A 23,197-nucleotide genomic window follows, 5' to 3' on the forward strand; every position below is an offset into this window, starting at 1 on the left:
TATTTTCTAGTTTTCAGCATATAGGTGTTACACATATTTGTTATATTTATCTCTTAAGATTGCATGTTTCAATGCCATTGTAAATAATATTGTTTTCTTAAGATCAAATTAAAATTCTTTACTACTATATAGAAATGCTATTTAATTTTGTATATTGGCCTTGTATCCTGCAACCTTGCCAAACTCACTTTTCTTGGTAGATTTTAAAAGATTTTCTACAATCATGTCATCTGCAAATGGTTTTGTCTTCATTTCCACTGTGTATGGCTTTTCTAGGAGAAGGGGTCCTATTGCACTCCCTAAGACCTTCAATACAGTGTTTAGTAGAAGTGGTGAGAGCAGATACTGTTGCTTTGTTCCCAATTTTTTATTATTAAGTTTGATGTTAACTGTAGATTTTTTGGTAGGTGCAGGTTGAAAATATTCCCTTTTATTCCTAGTTTATTGTGTTAGCTTTTATCAAGTGTGGATGTTGGATTTGTTTTTTCAAATACTTTTTCTGTATCTATAGAGATGATCATATAGTTTTTCTCTTTTAATCAATTGATATAGTGAATTACAGTGATTGATTTTTAAATATTTATGATTTATTTGGCTGCATTGGGTCCTAGTTACAGCATGCAAGGTCATCTGTTGTGGCCCTTGGGCTCTTCCTTGTGGTGCTTGGGCTTCTCTCTAGTTGTGGTGCATGCTCAGTAGCTGTGGCGCATGGGCTTAGTTGCCCCAAGGCATGTGATATCTTGGTGCCCTGACCAGGAATTGACCTCCCGTCCTCTGCATTGGAAGGCAGATTCTTAACCACTCCCCACCAGGGAAGTCCTACATTGATTGATTTTTGAAACAAGAACTAGCCTAGCACTGCCAGAATAAATCCCACTTGGTTATGACATCTTAGCCTTTTTATATGTTACCAGATTTGGTTTGCTAATAGTTTGTTAAGGTTTTTTTTGTTTGTTTGTTTATGCATTGATGTTTCAGGGATTTTAGTCTATAGTTTTCTCATGATGTCCATGTCTGGTTTATATATCTAGATATTGACCTTACCAAATCAGTTGGGAAATGTTTTCTTCTCTCCTATTTTCAAGAAGAGTTTGTATAGAATTGGCTTTTTTTTTTCCTTGCATGTTTGTTAGAATTCATCATTGAAGACATGTGTGCCTAGAGTTTTCTTTGTGGAAAGATTTTTAATGACAACGTCAATTTATTTAATAGATACAGAGTTATTTGTGCTATCTATTTCTTCTTGAATGAGCTTTGGTAGTTTGCCTTTCAAGGAATTTGTTGATTTCATTTAAGTTTTCAAATGTATGGGGAAAAGTACTTTGAAATGCATAAAGAATTTAAGATGAATTTGTGGATGGATAACAGAACAAATAGATATGTGATAGGGTAAACATAGTAAAATACTAATTGTAAAATCTATACAATGGTGGATATACAGATATTCATTGTAAACTTGCTCAACTTTTCTATATGTTGGAAAATATTCATAATAAAATGTAGGGGGGAAAAGGAGAGGAAATATGAAATAGTGGTTTAAGGGCTTGATGGTAGAACCAGACTACCTGGGTTTGAATTCTTAAGCATTCCCATCTAAAAAATGGGAATAATAATAGTACCTATTTCATACATTGGTTGAGAGGATTAAATGATGTAACATATACAAGGCACTTAGAACAGTGACTGCCAGATAGTAATTATCTTTTAAGGGTGAGTTATTATCTTTTAAAATAAAGGGAGATTTGGGCTTACCTTGAGAAATTTTTGCCAAAAGAAGGATCTGCAAGTAGACAGTGGAGGAAAAGGGTTAATGTTGGGGGTGGGGTACACAGAAGATGGTTGCAGAATTGTCAGCCAGTAACTCCATGAAGGAAAGCAGTGAAATTTGCACATTGTAGTAGCTGGCAGCAGCAATACAGGTGTGCCTGTGCCCATCCATGCCTCTTCTTTTATATTCTGAGGGAAGGACATATTGGTCTCCTAATGTCTGTTAGATGAGCTAAGTAGGTCTGCTTAGACGCTAGGCTTTTAGACATATGGACGGCCATCCACGAGGCATTTTGTGCCCATTTCTACCCCTGCCAGCTGAACCACCTTCCCCTCAGACGTGGGAAAAACTTTTAGCATGGGTTAGGATTCCCCAGCTTAGCTGGCTAGGTAGTTGTAATGGTGGCTATCTGAAGTAGGATTGAGATCCTGCTCGTTATGCCCCCTGGATGTGGTTGGGAAGCTAACTGGCTCCTATTCGGTGCTGTTAAGAAAACTGAAATCAGCACACATCTAAATCTTTCATGCTTCATGCCAGTTAGTTTTGCATATATATAAAATTATTTCATTTAGCAATTATATGAGAGATGTTATAATAGGACCCCATTTTCCAGCTAAGAAAGCTGAGGTCACACATCTTACAAGTGGTGAAGCCAGGATTTAAACAACATAATGATTACCAACATTTGAGTGTCTACTGTGTACCAGGTGCTGTTCTAGGTGCTTTACAGGTATCAACTCACATGGTTGTCAAAGCAATCAAGAAATAGATACTGTTATTATTATGATCACTATTAAATAGCTTGAGAAAATGAGCTAAGATAAACTGCTGTGTAGTCTGCCTGAGGTCACACACAGTGTGGGATTTGAATCCATGTAGTGTAGCCTCCAAGGCCAGGCTCCAAGTTGTGCTACGCTGCCTCTCCATAAGCTGATTGCAAAGCCCATGCCCTCTCCAGTCTGGCAGGATGCCTTCTAGCAGTACAACTTCACTCAGGCACCAAGTTCCTACCATAATCAATCCTCATCCGCAACAAGTCGTGGAGATAACTGCCTCTTTGATTCAAAGAGTGCATACAATTTACAGCAACCTAAGTGGCTCAGCGGGAAAAATAATGTAAGGTGATACTGGGGACTTGGGGGATTGAGAGTTGGGACAGGACTTTGTTTGCTTTGGACACTGCTATTTTCTGAGCACTCCCCATAGGGCTAGACAGGGAATGGACAGGAAATCCTGGCTCCCACTGTGGCCGAATGAGTAATACTGTCTTTGAAAGCAGGGACATCTCACAAGGGCGTCAGGCACAATCTGAAGTTGAACAAGTGGTTTTTGCTGCTCTAACTTGACAGGTACAGGCAGAGAGACTGTTCTGGTTATGTGAAAGCTGTGAAACCTCATCTATTCTATGGCCACTAAGATCCCTAGCCTCCTACATGCCAAGTGCTGTACTAGGCATTCTCTGCACACATCCCATTTTATCCTCACTCCTGGGAACCCAGCAAGGCTAGATAGCACAGTCCTTATTTTCCAGATAGGAAGTTTGAGGTCCTGGGAGGTGACATAGCTGCTCTCAAACAAAAAATATCTTAACCAGGATGACTGACAACCACATCTTACCTACACAAGGTAGTAAAATTTTTTTGCTGAGGCAAAGGTAATAAAAACTTGAACAGGACCAATAATCGCATTGGGGAGAGAGACTTTGGAAGGTCAGTGAGGTTTAGGAAAAATTGCATTCCCAACGGAATAAGTTCTGAGTCTCTAGGTAGAAGGTATGGAATGCTGAAATTAGAGAGGATGTCAAAGGCAAATTTTCATTAGGCTTGGAACTAGGATAGAAGGCAGGGACATTTCTACAAATGGCATATGCAGCTTGGGCTGCAGGGAAAGAATGCTTGGGCAAAGCCCTTATGGATAAAATGCCCAGGGTGAAAAGTCTGCTCCTGTAATATGGGGAATGTGGCACCCAGCACACATGTTCCCCAGAAATGAGCCCACCTCAGCCCCTTTCAGCAGGTCTGGGAGGAGGAGGAAGGGCCCCTACAGTACTGGGGTTGGCTGGCATGCATGTTCTCTAGCTGCCTCCCCCAGGACAGGGTTGTGGCAGCAGGAGCTTTAGTTCTCAAAGTCATCTTAAGGGCTGCAACGTCCAAGAAGATGCTTTCTTTGGTGGAAGAGGCTAGAGGAATGAGCAGGTCCACTGGGAAGAGCAAATAAAAAGATCTTTGCAAGAGCCAGAACAAACAGCAAACATGCTAAACTGGTTTTTAACATGGTTTGGGAGGGGAGTAGAGAAAAAGGGTAACTCAGAGTTTCTAGATCACACTGAGGTCTCTGAGTGCTATCTTAGACTCTGCATGGCCCCAGCAGTGCAGAAGGCCTCCTGACAGAAAGACAGCCCTCTAGGTACATAGTTCTCTACCCTGCATAGGAGAGTAAAAGGAATCAGCTGGTGGGGGGCAGCGGTGGCACCTGGCCTTGGACAGGCTCCTGACCGATTCACAGTTTTGAAGCCATCTAGATTACCTGGCTGTTCAGAGCTCCCTAACTTATCAGAATTTTGCTTTGCAGGAATTTCCTGGGGACAAATGGAAACCAATAACAGGAAACAGGAAGACCAGCCAGTCAGGGAGGTAAGTTGACCACTTATGGAGTTGGGTAAGTTAGTACCTCTGAGGTTTCCGTGGAAATTGATAAGGTTTTCTATTTGCTGTGTTTCCTTTGAGGAACCTGGTCTGGTGTCAATACCAAGGGGTTGACGTATAGATGGAATCCAGCCTGCCCCCCAGGCAGCTGGGCTATAGACCAAACTGACTGGTAGCACATTTTGGAATACATCATAGTCAGGAGTGTTGCAGGACATTATGCTTATCAGCTCAGAGGCCTGAGGCAAGTGCCCAGGCACAAGGACGTGGGGACTAGACCATGCTGAAACATAGATGGGAAGGCATAAACTATGCTTACCTTCCCAGTGGCCACTGGGTGATTGGAGGAGCCAGAGAGGAGGCAAGGCTGTCCAGCTACTGCTGTGCCTTTGCTTCAGAGTGTTTCTTGTGTTCTGCCACCTTTCTTTTTATAGGACTCATTGAGAGCTTCAGGTCTACTCATTAAAAATCCAAGGCAGAGCCTGCTAACGATAGGTTAGAATTCCTGAAGAAGGTAGAAACATTTTTACAAATGGTGTATGTAGCTTGGGCTGGAGGGGAAAGAGGTGCTTGGGCAGAGCCCTTAATAATGCCTTTAATAATTTATACTAATTTAATAATTTAATAAAAGGCAGAGCCCTTAATAATGTCCAGAGTAGAGACTCTGCTCCTGTAATGTGGGGAACATGGCACCTGGCACTCATGCTCCAAAGAGATGAGCCCACCTATCATAGTGATCACGACAAGGAGACAATTACCTCCTCCAGGGTCCTCTCCCATCAGCCTGGTTGGAACCCCTTTTTTGTGACGTTTCTCTTCTATCCAGTGATATACTTTTCAGCCAGTTCTTCTCCAGGACAGTATTAGATATTCAACACAACCCCTTTCCTCAAAGAGCTCACAGTCTAGTAAGGGTGCTCGGTCACATCTGACTCTTTGTGACCCTATGGACTGTAGCCCACCAGGCTCCTCTGTCCAAGGGATTCTCCAGGCGAGAATACTGGAGTGGGTTGCCATTTCCTTCTCCAAGGAATCTTCCCAACCCAAGGATCGAACCCATGTCTCCTGTATCTCCTGCATTGCAGGCATATTCTTTACCCGCTGAGCCATTGGGGAAGCCAAAATTATACTGATTCTTTTACTCAAACTCCACAAATGAAGGACAGGCAGGGAAGATGGCTTTTAGCTGTGCCTCTGTCGGGGCACCTAGGGAGAGGACTAGAATCTGGGTCTCTTGATCTCTGAAAATCCCAGGGTTCTTTCCAGGGCTCCACATTATCCCCTGTGACTTGGTAGTCAGGCAGAAATAATTTTGGTTTTCTTCTGACTCCAAAATCTGGGAAACCTATCAGTTTTCCAGTTGGCAATGGAAAGAGAGGAAGTCAACATTTATTGATCATCTACTAAGTGTCATTCATTGGGTTGGATCTTCTTATACCCATAATCTCCACATAATCTCCAATTTCCACAACAGTTAATTGTACTACCTGTTGTATAGATGAGGTCTAAAGAGGTTATATAACTTAGCTGAGGTCACACAGCTAGTTAAGTGATGGAGCCAGGACTCAGACCCAGGTTGGTCTGGTCCCAAAGTGCATGCTTTTTCCATTATAACTGCTTCAGTCAAGATCCCAGAGGAAACCCTTCAAATGGACCCCTCATCATAATTTCTCAGGAATCTGAGGCCTGGGTGGGAATACTATGGGATTCTGTGGCTGGTCTTGATTCCTCACTATAGGCTGATTTGTACCACGTTCTTGGTGAACTTTCACCATGGTCTGGTGGGTCTGCTGAGTTTCCCATATTAGACTGAGACTGTCGAGAAAGGAGACCACCCCTTGGTCATGGATGCCTCCATGCCTAGCACACTGCCTGACACAGAGAAGCTGCTGGAGATATTTTTGTCATTTGCCTACCAAATGAAGAAACAGAGCCTCTTCCACCATTGAATGGGTGAAATGACACAAAAATAATAATGCTGACTTAACATTTCTTGAGCACAGTGCTCGATTCTAGGCACCATTCAAAGCACTTTGGAAATATTAAATATACCATAACCTTAAGGGGTATATACTATTAATTGGAGAGCCAATCGACAGAAGAAACTGAAGCACGCACAGATAAAATCATTTGCATAATGTCCCACAGCTAGACCCCGGTTGTTGTTTTTCAGTCGCTAAGTCATGTCTGACTTTTTGTCACCCCATGGACTGCAGCACACCAGGCTTTCCTGTCTTTCACTCTCACCCAGAGTTCGCTCAAACTCATGCCCATTGAGTTGGTGATGCCATCCAACCATCTCATTCTCTGTCTCCCCATTCTCCTCCTGCCTTCAATCTTTCCCAGCTTGAGGGTGTTTTCCAATGTGTTGGCTCTTTGCATTAGGTGGCCAAAGTACTGGAGCTTCAGACCAGGTAATCTAACTTTAGAGACACTATACTATGCTATGGTGCTTCTCCAAAATGGCTGTCTTACTAATCAGCCAGTCAAATAAGAGGATTTTATTTAAAACCTGGTGTGTGTAATGCCTGTTTTGAAGTAAGCAGGGAAATATTAGAGAAAAGCATCAGGAAGCATAATGCCTGCTCATCCCTAGCTTGAGCAAGGAAGACTAATCTATACAAAGTTAAGTAGCAGTAATGATAAATTACCATTTGCAAGACAACCTAGGTGCCACCAGCTAAGTTATACATACTCTGTTTTATCTTCCCCAAAACTCTGTCAGATAGGCATTGTTATAGGGCGTTGGTTCTCAAACTTGAGTGTGCATTAGAAATACCTGGAGGAGTTATTTAAAAAAAAACTGGGATAGATGGTAGTTCCCACCCCACCCCCAGGGAGTGTGATTCAGTAGGTTTGGAGCATGGCTTAAAATGTGCATTTCTAACAAGCTCCCCAGGTGATGCTGATGCAGCTGGTTCTGGGATCACATTTTGAGAACCATTGACTCAGATAAAGAATCTGAGGTTCAGTGGTGCTAAGTAACTTATTCAAGGTCTCACAGCTATTAAAGGAACAGGCCAGGTCTTCAACTCAAGCCAGTAGCTATAAGGTGAAAAGTGGTTTAAACAAACAAGAAAAGCCTGACACATTATAACAGGCCAATACATGTGAAGTATCATTGTGCCCTATTTAAGTTCATTGGGGGTTAAGAAAACTGAAGGCTGGAGTCTAAAGAAGGAAAGGACCAGAGAGGACACTAAGCAGGCTGTATTGCAGGAATAAACCCTGCTGGTTGTTAAGCTTTCTGGCCTTGAAGTCAGTCTGTGTGCTAAGTTGCTTCAGTCTGACTGAAGTTGCCTCATATCTGACCCTTTGGGACCCTCTGAACTGTAGCCCACCAGGCTCCTCTGTCCATGGGACTTCCCAGGCAAGAATACTGAAGTGGGTTGCCATTTCCTTCTCCAGGGGATCTTCCTGACCCAGGGATTGAACCTGTGTCTCTTATATCTCCTGCATTGGCAGACAGATTCTTTACCTGGGAAGCCACCTGGGAAGCCCTTTGAAGTCAGTCTGCATGGGTTCAAATCCAGGCGTTCTGTTCTCTAGCTCTGTGAACTTCGCACATGGCTTTCTCTCCATGCCCCCACAACCTTTCACTCCATCCATTGGTTTCCTTATTTCTGAAATGGGCTAAGAGTACTTACCTTCTATGACTGTTGTGTGGATTAATTGAGTTAGTATATGTAAAGCATTTAGGACAAAATATGGCACCATAAACCTTCAGTAAATGTTAGTTGTAAAGAGGAGGAGGATGAGGAGCAGCAGCAGCAACAGTAACAGTAGAGAAGAAGGGTCAAGAGTGAAGTATTGTGCCCGGATAGCTAGGCCTTGAAAACTAGATAGGATGGCAAATATGGAGGCAATTGAAGATTATTGGTCAGGTAAGTGACATGGTAAATATGGCACTTTAGATAATTTGGCAGCATTTGCAGCCTAGATAGGTTGGAAGGAGACCAGGTTGGGGCAGTGATCCAGACATGAAAGAGTGTGCCCCTGTATTGGGAAGGTAGGGTACAACAGAAATAGAGAAGAAGGGACAGATAAATATGTGTGATATTTGGGGGGGGCGTTTATTGTGAAAGCAATAGTACAGGAAATTAAAAACAGAATAAAAGGTATCCTAATTCTTACCACCCTAACACCCTGATTGTTTTCATTTCCCTGCCAGTCTTTATCTATAGGTATAGAGGATTGGCAGGGGTCTCATGATTATAATAACTGTGTAGATATAATTTTGTGTGTCCTGCTTCTCTTGTTTCACTAGGCATTTCTTGGTAAACAGTTTTTCCTGTTGCCATAAAGGCTTCCTCAGTAGTTATATATTTTAATGGCTGCATAATATTTCACCAGCTTAATGTGCTCTAATTTGCTTAATCATTCCCAAATTGGTGGATAATTAGGTTTTTTTCCAATTTCTTGCTATTATAAAGTAATGCTGCTGAAAAATTTTGAGCAGCTATAACCTTTTTCTAATTTTGAATTATCTCATTAAAAACAATTATACAGAGTTGCGATTACTAGTTAAAAGAAAATGAACATTCTTATTGTTCTTGATTTATTTCCCAAACTGCTTTCCCTGAAGGTGTTTTACTCTGCCATTAGCAGTATATGAGAATACCAGTTTCCTGTAAAATTTGCCATCATGGAAAATTTTCTAATGAAGTAGGTTTAAATGGTACCTATTTTAATTTTAATTTGCTTACTTGTATTATTCTGTTTTGAAAATTTTTCATGTATTTAATATTTGCATTGCTTCCCATGTGAATTGTTGGTCCAGATTATTTGCTCACAAATACATGACAACTTTTGAGGTTAAAAAAAAAAAAAAAAGTAGAAAGAACTCAGTGATTGGAACTTGGGAAGAAAGGAGTTAAGCTAAAAAATAATTCTGAGCCCCAGTGACTTGGAGAAAATTAATGATATATTGGGGGCAGGTGAGAAGGGGACCTGATTTGGTAGAAATGACAAGTTTGAGTTGGGATATGTTGAATTTAAAGTTAGCGAGGAAGACAGGGAAATGCTTTTGAGCAGACTTGTTGATCACCTGGCCAACGAGAGTAGGATGAAGAAGAACAGCCAGCAAAGGAGATTGAAGGAGCAGGCATCTGGAGTGGTAAGAAAGAGAAGTATGCCAGGGCACCATCACAGAAGATAAGGAGAGGACTGCTATTGGCTTTGGCAGTTTGGACTCACAAGTGAGCTTCAAGAAAGCAAACTTAGTAAAATGGTGGGCATAGAAACTAGAAGGGATGATGGTCTATAAAGGGAATGCATAGAGAAGAAATGCACACAGCTTTACACATCCTAAATTCACCCGTTTTAAGTGTACAATTCAGTGAATTTTGGTTAATTTGAAAATGGAAGTGTTAGTTGCTCAGTTGTATCCAACTCTTGGGACCCCATGGCTCCTCTGTCCATGGAATTTTCCAAACAAGAATACTAGAGGGTGCAGCCATTCCCTTCTCCAGAAGATGTTCCTGACTCAGGGATCGAACACTATGTAACCATCACCACAATCCAATTTTAGAACATGCCCATCTCCCTAAAAAGATCCCTTTTGCTCAATTCTAAAGTAAAAGTTAAGTGTTAGTCACTCAGTTGTGTCTGACTCTTTGCAACCCCATGGACTGTAGCCCACCAGGCTCCTCTGTCCATGGGATTCTACAGGCAACAATACTAGAGTGCGTAGCCATTCCCTTCTCCAGAGGATCTTCCTGACCCAGGGATTGAACCCAGGTCTTCTGCATTGCAGGCAGATTTCTTACCATCTGAGCCACCAGGAAAACCCCTTGCTCATTTCTAGTGACTCTCTATTCCCAACCTCAGCCTCAAGCAACCACTAATGATTCCATTTATATGAAATGTAGAGGATAGGCAAATTCATAGAGATACAAAGTAGATTAGTATGTTGGTTGAGCCTGGTTGCTTGAGCCTGAGGTTAGAAATAGAGAGTGATTGCTCATTTCTAGTCACTGTCTATTCCCAATCTCAGCATCAAGCAGCCACTAATCTACTTTCAGTCTCTATTAATTTGCCTATCCTGTATATTTCATATAAATGGAATCATATAATATATGGGCTTTTGTGTCTGGCTTCTTTCACCTAGCATGCATTAGAAGTTCATCTTTAGTATAGCATGTAACAGTATTTCATACTCTATTTTTTTCCAAATATTTCATTGTATGGACATACCACATTTTATTTATCCATTCATATATTAATGGACATTGGATTGTTTCCACTTTTTAGCTACTGTGAATAATGCTGCCATGACTGTTCACATACAAATTTCTATGTGGACAGCTGTTTTAAATTCTCTTGAGTATTTAGGAGTAGAATTTCTGGGCCATATGATAACTCTGTTAACTTTTTAAGGAACTGCCTGTTTTCCAAAGTAGCTGTACCATTTTACACTTCCAACAACAAAATAGGAGGGTTTCAGTTTCTTTTCATTAGTTTTAATGAAATGATTATATGTTACTGTGTGATTTGAAAAATAGTTTAAAATAAGAGTGCTTGAAAAGACATATCTTCATGTGAGAAATATCAATAACTTCAGATAAGGCAGATGACACCACCCTTATGGCAGAAAGTAAAGAGGAACTAAAGAGCCTCTTGATGAAGGGGAGAGGAGAGTGAAAAAGCTGGCTTAAAACTCAACATTCAGAAAACTAAGATCATGGCATCCGGTCCCATCACTTCATGACAAATAGGTGGGCAAACAATGGAAACAGTGACAGACTTTATTTTCTTGTGCTCCAACATCACTGCAGATGGTGAGTGCAGCCATGAAATTAAAAGACACTTGCTCCTTGGAAGGAAAGTTATGACCAACCTAGAGAGCATATTAAAAAGCAAGACATTACTTTGCCAACAAAGGTCCATCTAGTCAAACCTATGGTTTTTCCATTAGTCATGTATAGATGTGAGAGTTGGACCATAAAGAAAGCTGATTGCCAAAGAATTGATGCTTTTGAACTGTGGTGTTGGAGAAGACTCTTGAGAGTCCCTTGGACTGCAAGGAGATCAAATCAGTCAATCCTAAAGGAAATCAATCCTAAATATTCATTGGAAGGACTGATGCTGAAGTTGAATCTCCAATACTTTGGCAACCTGATGCAAAGAGCTGACTCATTAGAAAAGACCCTGATGCTGGGGAGGCTTGAAGGTAGGAGGAGAAGTGGACAACAGAGGATGAGATGGCTGGATGGCATCACGAACTCAGTGCACATGAGTTTGAACAAGCTCTGGGAGTTGGTGCTGGACAGGAAGCCTGGCATGCTGCAGTCCATGGGGTCACAAAGAGTTGGACATAACTGAGCTACTGAACTGAACTGAAAAGACATTTATACATTTAAAACTATCTAAAAAGAAGTTGGCTAAGAAAAGGAAGGAGAGAAATGGGGTGGTAGTTAGAGAGGGAAGAAAGGTTTAAGTTAGTGGTTCTCAAAATGTAGTCCTAGGGCTTCCCTGGTGGTCTAGTGGTTAAGAATCTGCCTGCCAACGCAAGGGACATGGGTTCTTTCCCTGATCCTGGAGGATCCCACATGCCACAGAGCAACTAAGCCCATGTGCCATCGCTACTGAGCCCGTATTCCCTAGAGCCTGTGCCCTGCAACAAGAGAAGCCACTGCAATGAGAAGTCTGCCCAATGCAACTAGAGAGTAGCCCCCCTCACCATAAGTAGAGAAAGCCCTCAGGCAGCAACAAAGACCGAGCACAGCCAAAAATAAATTAATTAATTAATTAACTAAAAAATGTAGTCCTGGGACCAACACCCTCAGTATCACCTAAGAACTGAAGTAGAAAGGAAAATTATTGGCCCCTACCCAGATCAACTGAATCAGAAACTGGGGCAACATGGCCCAGAGATGTGTGTTTTACAAGCCCTCCAGGCAATTCCGATATAAGCTAAATATGAGAACTTCCGATTTAAGTGAACTTTTGATCAGGATTTGGGAAATTGGCTTAAGTTTAAAAACAGAAAGGGGAGGTCAAAGGAAAGGTCATATTGATGCTGAGTATGGAGCTGGCAGATCATAGTTTATGATCTCAAGGAAGATGAGAAGGCCTAGGAAAGGTCAAGGGCAAAGATGACATTTAAAGAGAAATTCTGATGGAGCTTCCAATTACCTTCCCCAGACTACACACACATTTCTAACTTTTCTTATGTCACTTCTACCCCACTTCAGTACTCTTGCCTGGAAAATCCCATGGATGGAGGAGCCTGGTGGGCTACAGTCCATGGGGTCGCGAAGAGTCACACACAACTGAGCGACTTCACTTTTCACTTTTCACTTTCATGCATTGGAGAGGGAAATGGCAACCCACTCCAGTGTTCTTGCCTGGAGAATCCCAGGGACGGGGGAGCCTGATGGGCTGCCGTCTATGGGGTTGCACAGAGTCGGACACAACTGAAGTGACTTAGCAGCAGCAGTAGCAGCATGTCACTTCTGTCACAAGTAGAATGATGAGTATAGGTGGGAAAATTAAATGTATATTCTTGAGCCACTCTGCCTGGAAGCCTGCAACAAAATTTAATTCCAGGTAGTTGTGCTCTTGGTTGTCTCCCTCCACTGTTATTTAGTTTGTGTGCAGAGAATGCAAATGCATTTTAATATTAGCAGGAGGGGAAAAAATTGGTGAGTAGCTCTGCTGGGAGGAAAAGGTACATAAATGTGAAGTATTTAATAGCTCAAAGAAATTATTTTATGGATTACCTCTCTTGGTTTTCTGTACTTACAATTGCCTCCTGTGGTCTTTTCCATTTTTCCACTTTGCACAGACCTTTAAGATGTGTAGGGTGTATATACACATATATAGCCACAGTTAATCCTCACAGCAACTCTGTGTGGTTAAGCCTTATTTTCCCGATTTGACTGATAAGGAAGCTAAGACTAAGGAAAGGTATTGCTATACTATTATTAATAACAACAACAAAAGGTATACTATCTAACATTTATTAAGTGTTTATTGTATATCAGGCACTGCTATAAGCATTTTCATGTGAATTATTTTATTTATTACTAACCATGACCCTATAAGATAGTTACCTTTTACTGACACAGTTTTAAAGGTGAAACTTATTCACAGATAGATTAAAGTCACTTGCCTAAGGTCAAACAAGCATCTGACTCCAGAGCCCATTACTTCTGGAATTATACAGCAAGAACATGACTAAATTGGAGCATTACCCAGGTTTTTCAGTTCTAGGCCTAGGGCTCTCTTCCTTCTTTTTATCATACCACATCATAAGCAGAGTGCGGACCATCCAGTACACATTTCCTGTTTGCCAATTGAGTGAAAGAAAATGGGTAATTGAGAATTGAATCTCATTTCATTAGGTAGAGTACACTTTTCAGGAAGGCTTTACCAGCTAAGAAGAATGAAACCTTCAGAGGCAAGAAAGGATTTGTCAAAGAGCATGACAAAATGAATTTAAATACTTGGGTATTAATTTAATCCTGGCCACACAAAACTTATTCAAGGAAAATCAAGAAACTCTAATGGGAGAAATAAAGACATGAATAAATGCATAGCTATTCTCTGCTTCAATTTGGGAAGACTAATACAGTAATGATTACAATACTCCCTAAGTTAATATATAGATTTAATACACTACCAATTAGAGTCACTGTGGGATACTTTATAGAACTTGTTAAATTCATAGTGAAATTTATCTGAAAGAAAAAGTGGGCAGGAAGACCAAAGAATACATTTATATAAAGAGGTAATGGTGGTAGACTTACCCTATCAGATTTTAAAGTTTGCCATAAAGTGACAGTTATTAAAACCATATGATAGTGGGTTGAAAAAATGTCAAACAGTGAAATTAAATAAAAAAGAGATTCTAGGAACAGATTCTAAGACTACAGAGCACATTGGAGGCAACTGTGAACTGCAGAAAGCAATCATCTTTCTTCAGTAAATGTTGGGAACTGTAGGTATCAATATGGAGAATAATTAACTTAGAGCTGCAGCACATACAATACTCTATAGTATAAATTTCAGAAAGCAGACCAGTGGAATAGCATATTCATTCCAGTTATGGATGGAAGATAAATTTGTGTCTATTAAATGGAGGATATCATCAGAGACAAGATGGATGATTGTTATATAAAAGTTGGGGAAAGAAACTTTTGTACAACAAAATGTAATAAAAAGCTAAATAAGAGAATGAGAAAAATGTCTGGGGTCAGCATCACAGATAACAGTTGACTGTCCAAAAAATATAAAGAATGGATACAGATTATAGAAGGTCAGCTTTCAGATTCAGCTTCATAAGGGACAAAGAAAATAAACAGCCAATTTACACTTGAGGAAATAAAGACAGTAAAATCATTGCATGGAAAAGTACAACCTCTGTACCAATTAAACAAGTACAAATAAAAACAACTTCAAGGTATCACAATCAGCTTATTAAATTATCAACAGTTGATTGAAATTATAAATAGAAATTACAAAACCCTATCTTGACAAGACTTGAGGAAACAGTATGTGTTTCATGGAGCAGTATAAATTAGTTCAGTTTTCTTAAAAGACAATCTAGAAATATGTGACAAGAGTTATAAAACTGTACATACTCCTTGATCTAGCATGCCCCCCAAGGAAGTAACCTAAAAAGGGAAAAGTAACTTGTTTAAAGATATTTGTAGTAGTGCTATTTATAATCATGGAAAAGATTTACCAATCTAATATATCATGTTGGTATAGAAAATAGCCATTAACTATGATGGGTATCCAAATATTGGGTCTTGCACAGATTTGACTACTTGTAATAATATTAACAACAAAAAAGGCTAAATTCTAAACCATGTTGAATCTGATAGTAGCCATGTACAAAGAAGATTCAGAAAGGCATCTGGTAAAATGTAAACAGCTGGAGCTGAATGCATGTGGTGTTCTTTGGGTACATGTCAACTTGCTAGAATTCATAACAAAAAAGAAAATCTGAAGAAGAGGCAACCCACATTGGTTTGATGTAGGCCTGCAAAGTTAAAGATCAAGGGCTTTGGAAAAATCCCTGTACCAATGACAGACAGTGTTATTTAGCAGCCATGCTTGATCTCTCAGCTAGAATTTGTTTTGCTAGAATTCTCCATCAGCTAGCATTTCTGCTTATCTGTCTTGACTTTTCTGAGGCAGTACATCACCAGACCTCTGTGAATCTTCAAATTTGTCACCATCACTACAACATAGAACCTCTCCCTCCACTCCCACTAATGAACATTTTATTATCTGACTTAGAGCCATTACTTTCTCAAGACCTTTACATTTGCTCTTCACTTCCATCATCAGCACTAGTTGGCAAGTAGTTTGCATTACAGAGAAGCATTTTTTCTCTCTACCAGGGTTACTGTGCACCTGTGTACCTTGATAGCAAATAGAGACCCATCAAGCCACATTAACATGCAAATGCCAAGTGGTTGACTAGCCTCCCTCCTTTGCTTGGTGACTTGCCCTGCAAACCAGTATTATAATACCTTGAAAGTCAAATTCATACCCTTTGCATAATGATAAGTTACTACACTTCATGGACCTTTAGGGTTACTCTTAAAGGGTTAAAACCTCAAATGGTATATACATGCATGCCAAAGAACTACTCTATAATAATAATTGCCGTTCATAATTCAGCACCCAGATTGCCTTTTAAACTATTGGAGATAAAATTATGTTCTTTGTAACTTTGGTATTAAATCTATCCCCCTGTCTTTGAAATTCAGTACCTTAACACCTGGTATCAGAGAAGGCAATGGCACCCCACTCCAGTACTCTTGCCTGGGGAATCCCATGGACGGAGGAGCCTGGTAGGCTACAGTCCATGGGGTTGCAAAGAGTCAGACACGACTGAGCGACTTCACTTTCACTTTTCACTTTCATGCATTGGAGAAGGAAATGGCAACCCACTCCAGTGTTCTTGCCTGGAGAATCCCAGGGACAGTGGAGCCTGGTGGGCTGCCGTCTATGGGGTCGCACAGAGTCGGACGCAACTGACACAACTTAGCAGCAGCAGCAGCAGCAACACCTGGTATACATGGGCATTCAAATATACAAAAATTGCTCTCTCCCTCTGGCACATCCATTGTTTAACAGTGGTGGGGCACTGAATTTCCTTAAATAGCATCAAGATTCCCAGAGCTTTGTGGACCTCCAGTATACTCATTTTATTTTGTAAATCTTCATCCCACTTGTCACATGGGTGGTATGTATATAGTTAATTAAAATTCCTTTTTGTTTTAAGAGTTTTTAAAAATGGGTTTATACCTCTTAAGATACCCTAGTAAGTTGGGAACCTGGAAAATAATGACTGATTAAAGCAGTGTATCTCAAAGTATGATTTGGGAGCAGCAGTACCATCATCATTCTGAAAATTGTTAAAAATTAAATTTCTACACCTTGCCCTAGATTTACCAAATCAGAAATTCTGGGGATAGGACTGAGCCACCTGTGTTTTAATAAGCCTTCCAGGTGATTCTGATGCATGTTTAAGTGTCAGAACCACTGGCTATTAGAGAATAGAGCCTCAATAACCTTAGGCAGCCTGATCTTCTGTTAAATTGTGCTGGTGGATATCAAACCCTCCTGACATCTCAACAATACATTATGTGCACTTAAAATGTCTTTTATTAAATCTTTTGAGAAGGTTATGAGAATGCTGAAGAGTCAGCATGTTGTGCTGGCATAAACCATGGGCATTGGAGTCAGATGGACCTTGGTTGTAACTTCTCCCGGCTGCTTACGTTGTTTAACCTCCCTGAGTCTCATTTCTAACATGGGCAAGAGAATGCTCAAGCCACAAGATTGTCTCAAGGATGAAATGAGATCAAGTCTCTTAACTGTCCAGCCCTGTGCCTGACACATGATGGACTTTGAGTAAACAAGAGCGATCGCTACCCTCCGTTAGCACCATGTTTGTGACACTACATAGAATTCAGAGGAATAATGGGAAAACCTTCTTGAAAACTCCAAGCTGGGGTCACTGGAGAGAGGGATCTAAGCTTCACCCAAGATAGCCACAATAAAGCAAGGACTTCTCAGATCTCTTCAAAGGACACTTTGCACCAGACTCCTGGGAGCTGTATCATGCCAGAGCAAATCATGCCACTTGTGTTTGCTGTTACCAGACTAATTGTTCCTTACTTGAAGTTCTGTGGCCCCAGAGGTAGAGAAGGGTGGCAACAATAAGCGTTTTGGGCCCTTCTCCCTCCCTGTGTACCCTCCTTGTGTCTCACTTCCTGGATCTTACAAATATTTCCTTCAGCAATAAGCTGGGAGTGGCTGTTTCTCTTGGAGCAGTCGTATCTTTTAGCTCCTGAGAAAGGGGGAAGGGGAGATGGAGCTGGAACTGTGCCATCTCGCGGCTGAGATCCTGGAATGCCAAGCTATTGTGGTGAGGTTAAAAATAAAAATTCCAAACAAGAAAGCTTCAAAAGGCCAAAGGAGGCAGGGGGAGACTTTTTCAGCCTCTGCAAATATTAGTTTTCATTTTCAATTACTATGAACCCCTCCCCAAAGAAGATTGTAACAAAAGGGGAAAATCTATTTATCAGAAGCACAGTCTACCTGTGCCAAGAGGAAAAGAGAATAACAGCCCAGGACTTGGCACATGATTTGCTTTTGTTTTTGAGATGTAGTCTCCTTGGCTGGTGTCAGCAAAGCCCTTTCTCAGACTTAGCTTCCATGCTTCCTCCTCTCTCTTCAGCAAGGAGCCAAAGTCTTTGAGAACACCTTGTGATGAATGTAGCGCGAGTACCTTTTGCCTCACTCCAGGAGTCCTTGCTTCAGTGTGATTGTCCCTTGGAGCCAAATAAGGCAAGTTCCAGTCCAGACACTACTACTACTCAGTAGCTGGTAAAATTAATTTCCCTTTCTAAGCTTCAGGATCCTCATTTTCAAACTGGCAGTAATGGCATAGTTACTTCAGTGAGCTTGTGTGAAAAGTAATAGAAATACATAGGCAGAAGTGCCTACAACAGTGCCTGACACATAGCAAGCAATAAGTAAGAAACCATAGTTCTTTTTCCTTAATGAAGTTCCTTATCCTCCACTCTAGGGAAGAATCCTTACTTGTTCGCAAAGAAAACTGTAGATTTCTATGCATATAGGGCCTCTAGAGAACACTGTTCTTGGTTTGAGCCTGAAACACTTCAGTGGAAGCCTCCCATTCACCAGTCTAGGGCTTCCCAGGTGGCACTAGTGGTAAAGAACTCACTTGCCAATGCAGGAGATGTAAGAGACTCAGGTCATGATCAAACCCATGTTCGATCCCTGGGTCAGGAAGATCTGCTGGAGAAGGGAATGGCAACCCACTCCAGTATTCTTGCCTGGAGCATCCTATGGACAGAGGAGCCTGGCGGGCTATGGTTCATGGGGTTGCAAAGAGTCGGGCAGGACTGATGTGACTTAGCATACATGCATTCACCAGTCTACTTCAGTTGTTAGTGCCTGGAAAGCAAGGACTATGGGTTTGGCTCCCCTTAGATCTGGTCATCTTGCACAGTGTAATACTGAATGACAGCTTGGAATGACATATATACACATTGGCCCAGCTGATCTCTTTGAGGGCAGTCCTTACCCTTTTCTGGAGTCTTGCCTATTTCTGCTCCCCTCATGTAAGTGACTCTAAAAGGTTTAGGCTGCCCTTATACAGACCATGTTGGTGGGAGGGATGTGCTTTTCAAATTAGAATTTATGCAGAGAATAGCAATGTCCAGGTTGCCTTGCTGGAGCCCCATGCCACGGATAGTGTTATAGTGCCATGGATTGGGTCACTGAATGTCCCTACAAGAGTGTGCTCTTTTCTTCCAACTGGTTCTGGAGTTGGCTACTTAGAGGTAAATTCTGTAAGGCTGACATAACTGATTAATGCCTAAACAAAAAACAACTTAGAATATATAGTCTTGTTGTTCTTCACACTGCTTTTAAGCCTAAACTTGGCTTTTATTCTTCCTCCTTTTTAAGTAGTTGAGAAGAGTGAGTAAATGAACCTATGGTTAAAATCCTTGTTAATCTAGTGCCTCCTGGCTCAGCAACCATGTATCTGAGCTAAGACCCAAGTTCTCTTCGTTTCTTGGCTATTGAGTAGGGCTGAACATTAACCAGAGGATGGTGCAGTTCAACTCTCTTGATAAGAACAAGGAGTAGGGCTGAAGCATATAGAAGTGAAGGTTGTACGCTGCACAGTTTGTATAATCATTTGCAGGGACCCTGAGTAAGTGACTTCACTCTAACAATAAGTATCCTAGTCATATCCGACTCTTTGTGACTCCATAGACTGTTCCCTGCCAGGCTCCTCTGTTCATGGAATTCTCCAGGCAAGAATAGCATTCAGTTCAGTTCAGTCACTCAGTCGTGGCCGACTCTTTGCGACCTCATGAATCACAGCATGCCAGGCCTCCATGTCCATCACCAACTCCCGGAGTTCACTCAAACTCACGTCCATCGAGTCGGTGATGCCATCCAGCCATCTCATCCTCTGCCGTCCCCTTCTCCTCCTGCCCCCAATCCCTCCCAGCATCAGAGTCTTTTCCAATGAGTCAACTCTTCATATGAGGTGGCCAAAGTACTGGAGTTTCAGCTTTAGCATCATTACTTCCAAAGAACACCCAGGACTGATCTCTTTTAGAATGGACTGGTAGGATCTCCTTGCATTCCAAGGCACTCTCAAGAGTCTTCTCCAACACCACAGTTCAAAAGCATCAATTCTTCAGCACTCAGCTTTCTTCACAGTCCAGCTCTAACATCCATACATGACTACTATAAAACCCATAGCCTTGACAAGACGGACCTTTGTTGGCAAAGTAATGTCTCTGCTTTTAATATGCTATCTAGGTTGGTCATAACTTTCCTCCCAAGGAGTAAGCATCTTTTAATTTCATGGCTGCAATCACCATCTGCAGTGATTTTGGAGCCCCAAAAAATAAAGTCTGACATTGTTTCCACTGTTTCTCCATCTATTTGCCATGAAGTGATGGGACTGGATGCCATGATCTTCATTTTCTGAATGTTGAGCTTTAAGCCAACATTTTCACTCTCCACTTTCACTTTCATCAAGAGGCTTTTTAGTTCCTCTTCGCTTTCTGTCATAAGGGTGGTGTCATCTGCATATCTGAGGTTATTGATATATCTCCCGGCAATCTTGATTCCAGCTTGTGCTTCTTCCAGCCCAGCATTTCTCATGATGTACTCTGCATAGAAGTTAAATAAGCAGGGTGACAATATACAGCCTTGACGTACTCCTTTTCCTATTTGGAACCAGTCTGTTGTTCCATGTCCAGTTCTAACTGTTGCTTTCTGACCTGCATATAGGTTTCTCAAGAGGCAGGTAGGTGGTCTCGTATTCCCATCTTTTTCAGAATTTTCCACAGTTTATTGTGATCCACACAGTCAAAGGCTTTGGCATAGTCAATAAAGCAGAAATAGATATTTTTCTGGAACTCTCTTGCTTTTTCCGTGATCCAGCGGATGTTGGCAATTTGATCTCTGGTTCCTCTGCCTTTACTAAATCCAGCTTGAAGATCTGGAAGTTCACAGTTCATGTATTGCTGAAGCCTGGCTTGGAGAATTTTGAGCATTACTTTACAAGCGTGTGAGATGAGTGCAATTGTGCTGTAGTTTGAGCATTCTTTGGCATTGCCTTTCTTTGGGATTGGAATGAAAACTGACCTTTTCCAGTCTTGTGACCACTGCTGAGTTTTCCAAATTTGCTGACATATTGAGTGCAGCACTTTCACAGCATCATCTTTCAGGATTTGAAATAGCTCAACTGGAATTCCATCACCTCCACTAGCTTTGTTCGTAGTGATGCTTTCTAAGGCCCACTTGACTTCACATTCCAGGATGTCTGGCTCTAGGTCAGTGATCACACCATCGTGATTATCTTGGTCATGAAGATCTTTTTTGTACAGTTCTTCTGTGTATTCTTGCCACCTCTTAATATCTTCTGCTTCTGTTAGGTCCATACCATTTCTGTCCTTTATCGAGCCCATCTTTGCATGAAATGTTCGTGGTTCTGTCATTTATGAATCACCTTTGCATGTACCTAGCATCATTGCTAGATCCTTTTTATATGGTTAATCCTCACAGCAGCTTTGTAAGATAGATATTTTACTAAAACTGAGATAGATAAACTTTGCTCAAGGTCACAAAACTTTTGGGCTCTGGAGACAGATTTTTAAATTTTACTGGAAGTCAGACTCAAGTCTTTCTAAACACTGTGTTCTTTCCAGTCTGCTTTGTTGTCTTCCCTGTGCCCTGGGAAGGAAAGAGTGGTAAATTTAATGACTATCACAGAACAGGGTTATTTCTCACCAGAGCTACAGGACATTGACCCCACCAGAACCTTTGGAGATGTTGCTTTCACCACCTGCATCTCATAAGATCTAGATTGGAGATGAAGGTGGGGAAAAGTGGGAGAGGCAAAGACAGAAGGTAGGAATGTGTGTGCTGAGGGTTGGGGCACATACTATATAGATGGGAAGCCAGCCTAACTGGAACAAGTAACTCTATCCCCAAACCTCTTCCCCCAAACCACAACACTCTCATCTTTTTCACCCTGGATCTTTGTAGAAACAAAGATACTATAGAAATAGTATGACCCCTGAAATATTGATATTAGAATCCCTTGGGGCAGTTGTTTATAGATTCCTGAGGTATTAAATCTCAATTTTTAGAGGTGGAGCTGAGGAATTTGCATGTTAAACAACATCTTCAGGTAATTCCAATTAAGAGCTACTTTCATTAGGAGCAACTGCCCCAGACCAATGGTTTCCAACTTTTTGGATCATGCACCCTTCTCAGAAAGGGTCTTTTGAACCTTTAATATGTGTTGGTAGTTTATTAATAAATTCCTTATATCTGCTAATGTTCTAATATTTCTGTTTTACGTGCAAAATGGTGAGTTTTGCATTAGTATTCTTCGATGAAAATAATCTCTGGTTTTCCTTTATGTATGTTCTAGTCGCTGGGTTTTGGTGTTGATGTTATACAGGATTCTTTTCATCTCCCTTTATTCTCTAGATTCCAAAATCTAGAAAGGGTAAATAGCATATGGGTTGTCTGATGCTTAAGGTTGGTAGAATTAACACTGGTGGCTCAGACAGTAAAGAATCTGCCTGCAATGCAGGAGACCTGCGTTCGATTCCTGCGTCAAGAAGATCCCCTGGGGAAGGGAATGACTACCCACTCCAGTATTGTATTGTTGTCTGGAGAATTCCATGGACAGAGGAGCCTGGTGGGCTACAGTCCATGGGGTTGCAAAGAGCTGGGCACGACTGAGTGACTAGCACTTTTACTTTCTTTCAGAATTAACACAAGACCATGGGAGTATAGGGCTTCCCTTGTGGCTCAGCTGGTAAAGAATCCGCCTGCAGTGTGGGAGACCTGGGTTTGATTCCTGGGGTGGGAAGATCCCCTAGAGAAGGGAAAGGCTACCCAGTCCAGTATTCTGGCCTAGAGAATTCCATGGAATGTACAGTCCATGGGGTCGCAAAGAGTCAGACATAACTGAGCGACTTTCACTTCACTCACATGAGAGTATGCTATCTTTTGGTCAAATTTATCAATTGTTTTTCCTATGGTAACTGGTGGTTTAGATATTTTCATTTTTCTGGAATCAGTTTTGGTAATTTTTGTTTTTCTAGAAAACTATTCTAAGTTTTCAAATTTGTTTTCATAAAGTAGATCAAAGTGTTCTCTTACTGTTTTCATTTAGTCTGTAGCTGTGGTTATTTGTCCATTTCTAATTTTGTGCATTTAGGGTTTTTAATTAGCAAGTGGATAA

General features: G+C 41.2%; 1 protein-coding gene across 4 annotated transcripts in view; it reads left to right on the plus strand.

Moving 5' to 3' along the window:
* The window catches only part of SHROOM4 (shroom family member 4), a 262,226-nt gene that overhangs the window by 218,395 nt on the left and 20,634 nt on the right, over positions 1-23,197 (plus strand). For all 4 annotated transcript variants that reach the window (XM_027533042.1, XM_027533039.1, XM_027533040.1 and 1 more), the window contains one exon: positions 4,340-4,401. In XM_027533042.1, the coding sequence (XP_027388843.1) occupies positions 4,340-4,401 (62 nt within the window). The remainder of the gene's footprint in view (positions 1-4,339; positions 4,402-23,197) is intronic.

This window comes from Bos indicus x Bos taurus, chromosome X (genome assembly GCF_003369695.1).
Source record: "Bos indicus x Bos taurus breed Angus x Brahman F1 hybrid chromosome X, Bos_hybrid_MaternalHap_v2.0, whole genome shotgun sequence".
NCBI classification, from domain to species: Eukaryota; Metazoa; Chordata; class Mammalia; order Artiodactyla; family Bovidae; genus Bos; species Bos indicus x Bos taurus.